This window comes from Lepisma saccharinum, chromosome 7 (genome assembly GCF_977018435.1).
Source record: "Lepisma saccharinum chromosome 7, izLepSacc3.1, whole genome shotgun sequence".
NCBI classification, from domain to species: Eukaryota; Metazoa; Arthropoda; class Insecta; order Zygentoma; family Lepismatidae; genus Lepisma; species Lepisma saccharinum.
The window spans coordinates 29,427,618-29,440,013 of NC_139235.1; the positions used below are offsets into that span (position 1 = coordinate 29,427,618).

Consider the following 12,396-nt stretch of genomic DNA (forward strand, 5'->3'; position numbering starts at 1 on the left):
AAACAAATTCTTGTTCAAAAGAACCAAATTATTTTAATAATAGTGTACATTTGGTTAGAGTTACCAAAAAATTTAGTCAAAAATTACCAATTTCAGTTACCAAAACGTGTATTTTTAATTCAAAGAAATCAGTTTTTTCTTAAATATCTGCGCACTTATAGCAAGTTAAATCTTAAGATTTGGCAACACCGTACAATACTTCTGAGCTCTTTCTACAAGCCCCTGTGCTTTATCACACCTTAGCCTTACTCAGCCCTTACTCATATGTATGCATGCAATGTTCGTGTAAGGAATTGAGTCATGTCTTCACGTAAGTCTCACCACGTATGCTCACCGTCGCACAGCTTTCCTTGCATTTCCAGTGGTCATCAGAGGCCAGCTGCGCCTCTGGCTGGTGTTTGTTTTGTCTTTGTACGTTTTAAAGTTCTTGTACTGTAAGGGAAGCACAAACACACCTGAACACTTCTTACAGAAGCCAACCAAGATGGCTGGCTGATCGTGACGCGCAACATATGCCTGACGCCCTGCCCTGATTTAGCTTGAACAGCCCAATTTATTTTGAATTCTTGACTTTTTTTTCCTCCGAATCTCAATTCTTGTTAGCACATTTAATAGGCTCACGCAACCACCAGGCTCGTAGACACTGTTTTATTTCGGGGGTCGCTCATCCCTAATCAGCAGCCGTCATCTAAAGGCGAGAAAGTGGGGGCACTATCCACTATCTAAATTAGCTATTTGTAGGATTTCGGGGGGGGGGCTTCAGCCACCAGAGTCCTCTCCCTGACTACGTGCCTGACAGCCACGTCTATCTAGACAACAACGAGAGTAAACCACACGAAGATTCGTGTTAATATTCTGGAAGTAATTCTAAACACATGTAATTCTTCAGAGTTTAGAATATCATAGGTTTTCCGAGAGAAGGGTAAATTTCGAAAACTGCTTCGCTGGCGAAGGTCAAAGATCCATTCGAGCCTTAATGTGACATTACTTTTGAGTAAACATGTTGTAAAAATTACTTTCATTTTTCTTACTTTTATATTTATCTTCGTTTCTCGCCCCCTCTATGAGTGTGTCGTAAAACATTCCAATTTTACGATGACTGGTAAAATTGATGACATCGAACTGACATAATGCTATTTTTTTTTTTAATTTCCAGATTGCACCAGAAGTTTAACAAGCATTTGATAGTTTTACGAGACGAAAAATACATAAAGATTAAAAAAAAAAAAAAAACTTTTTCACAACAGAAAAATATCACTCCATATTTGTTATCAGAGTTAGAAGCAGGCAAGAGGGATGGAAAATGTTACTATCTATTTTGACTGTACGTTTCAACTGCAAGGCTAGTTTTAAGTCCACTTTATGTGCAGAAAGGCTAATCGGGACTGAACCTATATAGTTTAAAGTGGGATCTGAAAAGCCATGTGGCTCCATCGGGTATTGAACCCGGGACACCTTGATTTCAAGGCGACGAGGTTACTGCTGCTACGCCACAGGGGAGGTTTAATCCACGTGAAATATTAAAGTTTATAATTAGACACATATGTAGCCTATGTGAAATATTGCATATATATCCGTGTAGATATTATAACTTGAAAGATCCTCTACTCAGTATGAAAGGGGAGTGGCATTTTTACATCGGTACGGAGGCGGCGAGGGGGGCAAACATTGACATAAAAGAAAGCAAGACTAGCAGAATCTAAGAGTAGCAGGACAAAAAGATACTCAAGATGGAATTAGTTTTCACGTCTTTCTTGAATTATTTCTTCCAGACGGCCAAGAGCACCTGCAGGGTGGCACAATGGGACATTGCCCCCCCCCCCTCGATATCAAATTTTATACAAATAAAAATACATTTCGTAAAATTTTCTTGCTGGCTTCGCTTGCAGTGTCTGCTTTTCTGAGTGCCGAACGATCTAAATGAAGAAAATTGTAAAAGAGAATGCCATGGCGCCCCATGAATTTTTTTCTGCCATATTAAATCAATATTGTTTTCAGTTTGCAAAAATTTGGATCTAAAAATTTTCTTGCTCGCAATTTTCTTTTCTCCAATGCATTGTGTGGAAGAGAAGTTCTTGTTGATAAACAGTTTTGTCTTAAGTGCATGAACACAATTGTTTGGAGGATAAGAACAGCGGCACATTTCAGAGACAATTTATTTATTTATTCGTTGTGGTGCTTCTATGTTGCTGCATTATATATATATATATATATATATATATATATATATATATATATATATATACACACACACACACACACACACACTCACCGCCTCCCCCCCCCCCGACACGCACGCGCACGCACACCCATCAATGCAATGAAACTAAAACATTGAGATAAAATGAGGTTTTCTTTCCCGACTGAACTTTCATCAAGCCTTTTTCCCCAACCCCCTAATCAGAGCGTCTGCGCACGCCTGTGATCCTGACCTCATCCCACTTTCCATCATAGGACTCAGCTTGAACAGTAAAAGAAAATAACCATTAACGAGTCCCTTGTCGATTCTCGGTGGAGGCACATTCCACAGTGGTTAGGATTCCAGTTCAAATTCTAGTTCCAGTCCTGATTATCCTATCTGAGAAAAACGTGAACCTATTTGTTATTTAGCGTCGCATTTCTTAACCCATTTGGCCAATCGCGACGATGAAAATGATAAATGGACACTCGCAAAGAACACCCACGCCCAGTCTGGGATTCGAACCCGGTAACTTCGGTGGCGAAATGGAGCTGGCGACGAGAACTTATAAACAAAAGAAACAAATAACGATAATCACCATACCATTACAGCTTTATTTGAATGCCTTTTACTTAAACAATTCATCATTCATCTAGCCTGTTTTCAAACTATGACTATACAATAGGGTTACAAGATGGAAATTACAGAAGGATACGTTATAAAATAAGCTGAGATGAATAAAACATTAGAAACGGCAGAAGTAAAAATAATAATTTCTTGTCTAATATATTTTTCGTTGAACCGGCCGATTTGAACGACTATCTGATTGGAATAAAATTGGTTTGTTTTTAATAATTTATATTATTTATTATTGTAAAATAACCATGATAATAATTATTATAGTCATTATTTTTTCTACAAATCAAGTTTTATCAATGGCCTGCCCCCCACCCTACAAATATTACTGTCGACGTCCATGCTGATTAGGAATGAGCCCCGCCCTCCGAAATAAAATCCTGTAATTGAAAAACTCAATACACCCAAACATACACAAGCTCTGGAAATGTATACATTCATTAGATAAGAGGCCTAGAACTCAACATCGTGTGGAAACTGGATTTCATATTCGATTTCAATTTCATGGTCTTTCTGCTTTCTTGGTTTCTTGCCGGCGAAAAGGCGCCACCCCCGTTGTGTCCCTAAAGAATTTAGTTCGTCATTTGGTTGCCCTAAGCTTTACATTGGATCGCGATCAAAGAAGGTAAGAATTTTTCGTGTAAGTCGATAATAAAAATGGGTTTAGCAAAACTTTAATATTATGTAGGCAGTCATAAGTTTCCGAAAATTACATTCTCCTGAACCTAAGAATTAATATATTAAAGCGCAACTGCAGGGTAGCTCAGACGGGCTAAATATAGTATGTTTATGCACAAAGAACACTAAACTTGACGTCATTTGGGTCGTCCGTAGCTGCTATGGGTCGATAATACAAAAATTTAGATTTTTACACTATGTTTTATGTTTCTCTTCTGGTTGCGAGTATGTGTAATTCAACGGCAGGAGTAGGGATCGGAAAAACTCCAAAAATTATAAAGTAAAAATGTATTAAGTGCGTAAGCGCATGATATTTATTTGATACACACTATGACACTATACCCTATCCGATAACTTAATATCGTATAACGACGCCGACCTTCTAAAGATGAGGAATCAGCAGGTACGGGAGTTTAACAGGAACTAGTAGGAAATAAAACAAAAGTCAGCATTAACTCGGAGAACGGTTGGGGGAAGGATGGAACATGCACAGCCGGCTAACGTTAGGAAGTTTGAATCTCGCTAAAATAGATCGCGTGAAAAGATCTCTGGGTTAGAAATAGTACGATTGTCTTAGAGTACGGAGTCATAGTCCGATTATTGATTGATACGCAAAAGAGTTACTGCGAGGAGTGGTGCGACCGTGCCTGCACAGGAGAACCGGTGGAGACGATCTTCAAGTCTAGAATCGGAGGTAACGGACATCCTTTCTCTTACATCATTAACTACCCTGCCAGTCCAGTCAAGTGAAGTGTTTTAAGCCTAAATGTTGTACGAGTTACTATATTTCTCAGGGGTGTTACCCCATGCATATAAAAGTACCTCTCACATAAGCAAGTAACTTTAGGTTGGCATAGCCTAGATCAATATCCCTAACAACCCTGTAGGTGTTCTATACGTGGTGGAGATCGGGCCTTTGCCATTCATTTCACCTCGCGAAATGTATGAAAAATTGTCTTTTCTCCTTGTTGCTCTTGAACATTATGGCTTTTACTCCGTTTCAGGAGATGACGAAAATTATGATATTTTTTTTGCTAACCCTGTATGTTAACTTGCCAAAAAAAATTTGCGAACTAGCCCTCCCCGTCAGCCTGGCTCAATTTTCTAACAGAGGCATCTATAGCGGCCAAGTGGCGAACTATGCTGGACGAAATTCGGCTGCCGCGGCTGTATCTTGCGCCGTTGATAATACATGAGCTTTTTAAACAATCATTTTGGGCTGTGCAAGTGACTTTTGAAAGAAAAGCCCACTCTAGCTTAGTCATAAAAGTATTGAGCATGACGTCAATATGCATCATAATGGCCATTTTCGTATGTGCTACTCACAAATCGCAAAAACGATTCTGTGTTTCCGTATGGGAAATTGAAAAATAAAAGATAATGCAATTTGTGCACATTTATCAAACTGAAATGTGTCATGTACAAGTTTCATAAAGCAAGTTCACATCTACTTCGTGTTTTCCTGCATTTTTTAAATTCTAAAACGTTATATTCAACAAAAAGCAAAAGGGCCACGTTAAATTTTAGTGCTTTCCACGGCGACCTTCGCCAAACTCCATCCCCTCTCTTAATACTTGGTCTGCTTTCGTCCGCCAAAAACTCTAATGACAATGATTGGAAGTTTTACAAAGCAGGAAGGAACTACTGTTGAAGCATAAGTGCACTTAGTCTGCATTTATCGACGTGCTTTTGTCGTGCATGTGACAGACAGTAACAGTCACATAAGTAAGATCGATATCTGCCCATGCAAGTTCCGTATGTGTCGGTTCACACTTATGGATTTTCATTTCGAATGACGTCAATAGTCTCAACAATACTACAATTCATTTGATATTCTAAAGTATTTTGTCCACCACTCTGAAATGTGCAGTGGAGAGACAAGCTGGTGATCTTAAAACTTGTGTAAATCGTTAAATTCTGTTCTTGCGTCATCATTTCGACAAAGTTCTTGAACTTGACATTGAATGCGTTTCTGTGTATCGACTGCGAGGACATCTTGCAGCTGGATCGAAACCTACAAGCACGCATTTGCCAGCTCAACTTTCTTCAGTGTAACATCTATTCGATTTGGTCGTACGGAAAGGGAATGTTCTGATTGAAGCAAGCCTCAAGGTCTAGTGGAAGTAGCTACAGATGAAAATAGTTATGCAGCAGTAAAAACGTCATTTGGAAAACAAATAGTTGAGACAAAGCAGTTGAGAGGAAAAGCACAATCAGTTAGTTATCAGGCAGGCAAGTGTAATAATGTCCTTTCCTGCTGGCCGCAAGGAAGAATATGATGAGATGGAGAAGATCCAGGATGACGAGGAAGAAGATAGTAATGAAGAAGAGGGTGAGGAAGATGATGGAGCCAGAGCCCTAAAAGGTAGCGACGAAGAGAGTGAAGATGATCAAGATGAAACTGAACAGAATTCAGGTAATATATTTTATCCTTGTCTATGTGTCCGACGCAGTGGAAAGAAAAATCAATGTCTCGATGTCTACTTATTTCTTTAATAGTTTCCTTTTGTTTACACACACACAGATGCAAAAAATTCTGCCCCCTCGAAATTGCCACCACAGTTTGCACAACATTCCACGATCATCCCTGTATCTCGATTACTCTAGAGCAGCTGTTCTCAAAGGGTGTTATACCCTGTGCTATTCTGGCATACATTCTGTATATCCTGTCCGTCTGCTTCTTGTGACTCTCAAATGAGCTCTGCATGCCTTCTTTCTAGCTTTCTCACTCTATCTTTCTCTCTCTCTCTCTCTCTCTCTCTCTCTCTGTGTGTGTGTGCGTGTGTGTTTAATTCTTTCTCTCTCTTTCCCACTTTTTTCTCTGTTTCTATATCTCCTTTTTCTTTCTTCTACCCCTTTTCCGATCCATTTTTGTTTCTCTGTTTCTTATTTTTATACATATTCTTCTCTATGCAGGTACCGCACCAAAAGACAGCTTGGCTAGACTCAAGATTATGTTACGTCACATTTCTGCCACTTTCGGCTAATCGCGACGATGAAGATGCGTGACGAAATGATGTAATGGGTGAAGGGACACTCACAAAGAACACCCATGCCCAAGCCGAGATTAGAAACCGGAACCTCTGGCGTCCTAGCACGGAGATCGTCTCCTAGGTCACAGTATAAGCAAGTTTCTAGCTTGATCCGTGTAGTCCTTTGCTGGTAAGGACGTTTCCTTGATAGTTTAATTTTATTACTGTAACTCGATCTGCACAAGGCCTGCTTTGAACGGAAGCATTTCCTTTAAGGCGAGGAGAGACAATTTCCCCTAGGTCTTTCTCGCTAGGGCAGCTGCCGATCATTGTCGCCAACTTCGTTCTTTTGGAGAAAGATCTGGCTCTTTCGTGCACTCGTTTGACTGTGAACTGTGGCACTAGCCCTCTGCCCCCCCCCCCCCCCATGGCCACCACTGGCTCTGACCCATAAAGACCAACCAACCTTTGCCATGAGTGCACATTTTGCAAGTGACGTGATATTCATATATAGGCTGCGTCACCCACCCCATCTTTCCTTCACAGGTATTTTATATATAGGGCTGTGGGTAAGGTGAAGATGACAATATTATTATCCGGGAATCCTCTATTTTCGATTTCATATGAACATCATTGGATTATTGAGATGGGTGATGCCGCCAAATCTAGGCGGTGAAAACTAAGAATAAATTGCCATCACTTTAAAGCTAACGGTAATAGAAGCGCTCCCACCCCTCTGACAACTAAAATTACCTTAGGAGGCACTTTATGCAGTCTTCGTTAATCTAGCTCCTTGAAAGTCATCTTTAGCTCTACTAATGGTGAAATGTAGATCTTTTATGTACATCAGGTTTGGCAACACTGGCAAGATGGCCGTATGAGGCAAGGAGAAATGCATTAGGTTTATGGGATCATTATGTCATTCGTTCTCTCGGGAATATCAAACATCCAATGATGTAGAAAAGTACATGGACGGAAGAGAACACGTTGAACTATGTCATAGTAGAAGGAAAAGTCGAAACTCCTATTTGATTAGCCATAACTTGAAGTTGAAGTCGATTTCCCATAAGGAATACATGGGATTCTGTAAATACTTATTAATCATATTTTTCAAACATCGTGTCTAGCTTACTAATCAACTTGAAAAACAGGGTCCACTTGCAACATGGGGAGAAATTCATACTCTCTTGCATACTAATCTCTTTTTAAATAGCAGTGCCCAATCCGACGATATTGAAATAAATGCACAACTAGTGCGTAATTGTCCCTCCTCACCTTAACATTTTTGCATAAATGAAGACCACAGGGAATGAAAATTCTTTGTCCATTATTAGTCAAATTGAGGTAAAGGTGCTATCAAATAGCTCTGTAAAGGCTCTTTCTAACTAGGAATTGTACAAGAACAGAACGTGCTTTTTCCATCCAGTACAAAGATGTTTTGGTTGCGTGCACAGGGAAAGAAGGTGACGATCGTAACAAGGAAATAACGTGCTCTCCTGCAAAATCATCAAAATGCACAAAGCACGTTCTTTCCCGGTGGTCTTCAAATGTAAATGTTTCCAAAAATCTTGTAGCAGTTAGAACTTTACACGGAAGCATTTCGTGTAACATTTCGGTTAATTTTTGCAATTGCGATATGTACTAATACATACAGCACGAAAGGCACACCGAACTACACCATATATGGTTAGTGCACAGCGTTTACGATTCAAACAATTAAAATACTGCGCACGCTATAAAGTATGTATTTAAGCAGCGCCATTGATTTGTACTAATACCTTTTAATAGGAAACGTTACTCCTCTCTATTGATGTTGAATAGTTATCGGCGTTAAAAATATGAAGTGATACGTTGCTTACACCTCACTCTGCCGTCATTGTATCTGCACTCGTGACCTAGAGCTTGCTTCTGATTCGTTATGCTATGAAAAATGCTACGGAAATAGGACTGATTCTATTCTTGAGAAATGCCATAAGATTTTTCACTTTACACAGTAACATTGCAGTCATGGCATAAATGCTAAGGAAAATGCTTTTGTCTATAATAAAAAAGTAATAAATAAAAAAAAGCCGGACCGGCAAAGAATAAACTTCAGGAAACCCAGACTTTTCGCCTCCAGTTGTGGGAGTTTCAAGGTTGCCTGTTTCTTTGTCCAGTCGTACATGACGCATTTCAGGGAAAGGCAGAGATTCGGAGACCCATTCGCTTGCTACGCGGCGGCAACCTATTAGGCTTCGCCGTGTTTGTCCTTGTTGAGGGAGCCACCTGTTTTGAAAACGACTCGAAACGAAATATTTGGCAACGCAGAATACCACGGGAATTCCTCTCACCAGGGCAGCTAGACAAAGCCGATCGGTTCATCGGTTCATCGGTCCATGGCTTTCGACGGAAAGGACAAAAATATAATTTTGAAGTTTGTTCCTTTACCGATCAAAATTTAAAGCCAGCTTAAGATATTAAAATATCCTTTGTATAGAGCGACCACAAGAAAAAAAAACCTTGGACGAAAAGTCCCCGCGCAGCTTATATTTTTTCCGTTCAGTTCGGGCCATATGGAAGATCCACTCTCCCCCTCCCCTCCACGCGGAAGTACGGTGCATAGGAGTCGCGGGTCAGCGCAGGTTTCTTTGCTTGTGGTTTCATTATAATGAAGAATCCAACTTAAAAGTTATTACTTTTTCTTCTTCAGGTGACGACCATCGATCTGATATCGCCAGGCCATCTCTGTTGGACGTCGTCGCAACTCCGCCAGAGTGGGAAAGAGAGGACACGCTCCGTGACGTCATGCAAGCGATCTTGAAAGGCATTCGTAATGATGCTCACGACGTTAGGAGATTCCTCCGACTGATCGACGAAGCGGAAAGAGTCCGCAACCCTCATCTCTGGGGCTTCTATCAACTGAAAAAGGAAGAAATGAAATCCAGATTGGGGAGAAGCGCCACTGAGGTTATGCTGTTCCACGTCACCTCGGCTGACAATATACCTTCTATCTATACCAACAATTTCGATTGGAGAAGAGTATGGCGCTGCAGGTTCGGAGATGGCGTCAGCTTCTGTGCAGATCCCTTCTACTGCCACAAGTGGAGTGGGTGTGGTGGTGGCAGGAGAGCGCTGGTGCTATGCACAGTCCTTGTGGGGGAATCCTTTGCGAGTTCTGGCCGATCCATATGGGAGAAAAATAACCTCGCTGAAATCGACTACGACACGAGCTACGGACACCTCTATGGTGGTGCTCCTACTGTATTTGTGAAGTACGAAGATAACTCCTTTTACCCAATGTACGTTGGTTATTATAACTAGTGGGGCCTCCCCGGTGGTGTAGTGGTAAACCCGCTTTAGACGAAAGCATTTTTCATAACATTTATGCCGTGACCAAAATGTTACTGTGCAAAGTGAAACATCTTGTGGCATTTCAGATGCCATGGCATATTCCATGGCATTTCTCAAGGATAGGATCCGTTCTATTTCCGTAGAATTTTTCATAGCATAACCATTGACCAATCATAAACGACCTCTAGGTCACGGGTGCAGATGTAATGGCGTGAGATGTAAACAAGGTATCACATCACATTTTCAAAAGCCGATAACTATTCAACCGAGAGGAATAACGTTTCGTATAAAACGTCATTAGGTACAAAACAATGGTGGTGCTTAAATACATACTTTATAACGTATGCAGTACACCTGTGGAAGAATATTTTAGTTGTTTCAATTTTAAGCACCGTGCACTCACCATAGATGGTGTAACTCGACGTGCCTTTCCTGCTGTATATTTATACATTGTAATTGCAAAAGCTAAGCGAAATGTTACATGAAATATTTCCAAGTAAAGTACTCTCTGCTATAAGATTTTTGGAAGCATTTACATAGCATTTATGCTAACAATAATATTAAAGGGATTGCTTTCGTCTATAGAGGCCTTAGATGAAAACAATTTATAACATTTCTGCTAGTATCGAATTCTACCGTGTAAAGTGAAGAAATTTTCACTGTATTTTGATGCCATGCTTCACAGATATAATCGATCCTAACTTTTTTAGCACCTCTCGTAGCATAACCAATCACAAGCGAGCTCTACGTCACAAGTGCAGATGTAATGTCGGCCTCGTGCGATGTAAACAAAATATTACTTCACCTTTTTAAAAACCGATAACTATTCAACCGAGAGGATATACGTTTCCTATTAAAATGTATTAGGTACAAATGAAATGCGTTTCTCAAATACATACTTTATAGCGCATACGATACTTATATGGAAGAATACATTAGTTGTCTCAACACCGAGCACTGGTTCATGAGATATTTCTGTTCATGTGTAGAATTTCAGTTTGTTTGCACGATAGCTCAATAGTTAAAAAATCCTTTCCTCTTCAAATGCATTAAGTGATTAAGTGAAAACCAAGTAAGTGTGCCTTTCGTGCTGCATATATTATCAAAATTTCTCTGAACGCATTCCAATCGCAACTGCTAACCGGAATGTTACATGAAATGCTTCCGTCTAAAGTATCGTCAGCTATGCTATAAGTTATTTGCAAGCACTTAGGCAGAATTTATTCTAGCAAATACATTAAAGAAAATGCTTTCGTCTGAAGCGGACCTTACTGTCCGACTACTGAAGACGAGACTAGATCGAGAGGACGAATCTACAAGTAGTAGTGTTATTGTGTTTGTGATGGCATCTACTACTCATAACACCCGCTTCAACGTATTTTGTCGGCAACGTCACAACGTTTCAGCAGCACCTGTTTCCCTTATCCGTTTGACCACTATTTTCCCAGTGGATTCGTCCTGTCAGCGCATGCAATCATCGTTGGTCTCGACTAAGTCAGACGCAACACTGTAGCTTTGTCCTGGTTAAGGAACATTGCACAATAGTCACGGTTTAAACTGCACGTTCACTCCCTATTAGCCTATCTGAACATAAACTGCACATAAAACGAACTGCATCCAGTGAACCGACAAGGCTCTGCACAATGCCCTGGACGCTGACAATGGAAACATGACAGTTCTGATAAAAGGAGCAGCTGGTGGTGGAAATAAACACAAAAATGTATTTTTAGGAAATCGATATTTCATTATGTTGCATTTCATATTTTTCAAAGCTATATTTGACTGAATCAATATAATTCTGTTACAGATATATTATGGAGAATGCACTGAACAATAACATTTTGGGTTAGGATTGTATACCAGAGCTTTAAAAGCTAGCAAGAGAGACTGTCTTGTAAAGTAGTTGCACAGTAAGACGTTAATGTTTTTCTTGGAAAATATAAGAGCACACACTCGGCACTTATCAAGAGAATAAAATATATATTTCTTCTGTGCATAATTTTGCTTCAATGTGTTCTATTTTCATATTTATGAAGAAACCATTACTTATGATGAAGACGTATTCTGCATGTGCAAGTCTCGAGGAGGTTCAAGACCTTTTCAATAAGAAAAAATGCCTAATGCCTAATTGTTCTTTACTTTACGTCTATCACTTTTCGTATTTTCTGATTCTTATTGTTTGCATCTTTTTCTAGAGTTTTGCCTTTCTCTTTCATTATTTTAATCTATTTTTGCTTATTGTCTCTTGTGTATACTGACTCTGTTACTATCTTTCTCCTCTTCTCTTCTGTTCTCTCTCTTTATCTCTCATCCATCTTTTATTTCTCTTTCTCCGTCTCTTGATTTATTTCTGTTCTCTCTCTCTTTTTCTCATTATGATGGACGTAAAGTGCATTTGAATCTGGAGCAATTGTAGAAAGGAGAGATACGCTTCTCAATGTGAAGGTGAGTGGCATTTTTACATCGGCATAGAGACTGCGACATTTTAAACTTGGTCCTGGTCAAGCACGTATCCAAGGAGGAAGCTCAGGGGGCTCGAGGCCCCCCCTTCCCTGCCGAAAGTTTTCGGTTTACACTAGATAAAATGAGATTTTTTGTTAC

General features: G+C 39.9%; 1 protein-coding gene across 1 annotated transcript; it reads left to right on the forward strand.

Moving 5' to 3' along the window:
- Positions 1-5,265: 5,265 nt before the first annotated feature.
- LOC145989791 (protein mono-ADP-ribosyltransferase PARP12-like) lies at positions 5,266-11,805 on the forward strand. Its single transcript, XM_083125127.1, has 2 exons — positions 5,266-5,909; positions 9,155-11,805. Exons 1-2 carry the CDS (start codon positions 5,738-5,740, stop codon positions 9,763-9,765), a joined length of 783 nt encoding a protein of 260 aa, XP_082981253.1. The 5' UTR covers positions 5,266-5,737; the 3' UTR covers positions 9,766-11,805.
- The last annotated feature ends 591 nt before the right edge of the window (positions 11,806-12,396 follow it).

Bases quoted from the DNA above. Each gene is read 5' to 3' on its own strand.
- LOC145989791 (XM_083125127.1), top strand. From the start codon at position 5,738: ATGTCCTTTCCTGCTGGCCGCAAGGAAGAATATGATGAGATGGAGAAG. The intron at 5,910-9,154 runs GTAATATATTTT...TTTCTTCTTCAG, and splicing joins TGAAACTGAACAGAATTCAG to GTGACGACCATCGATCTGAT.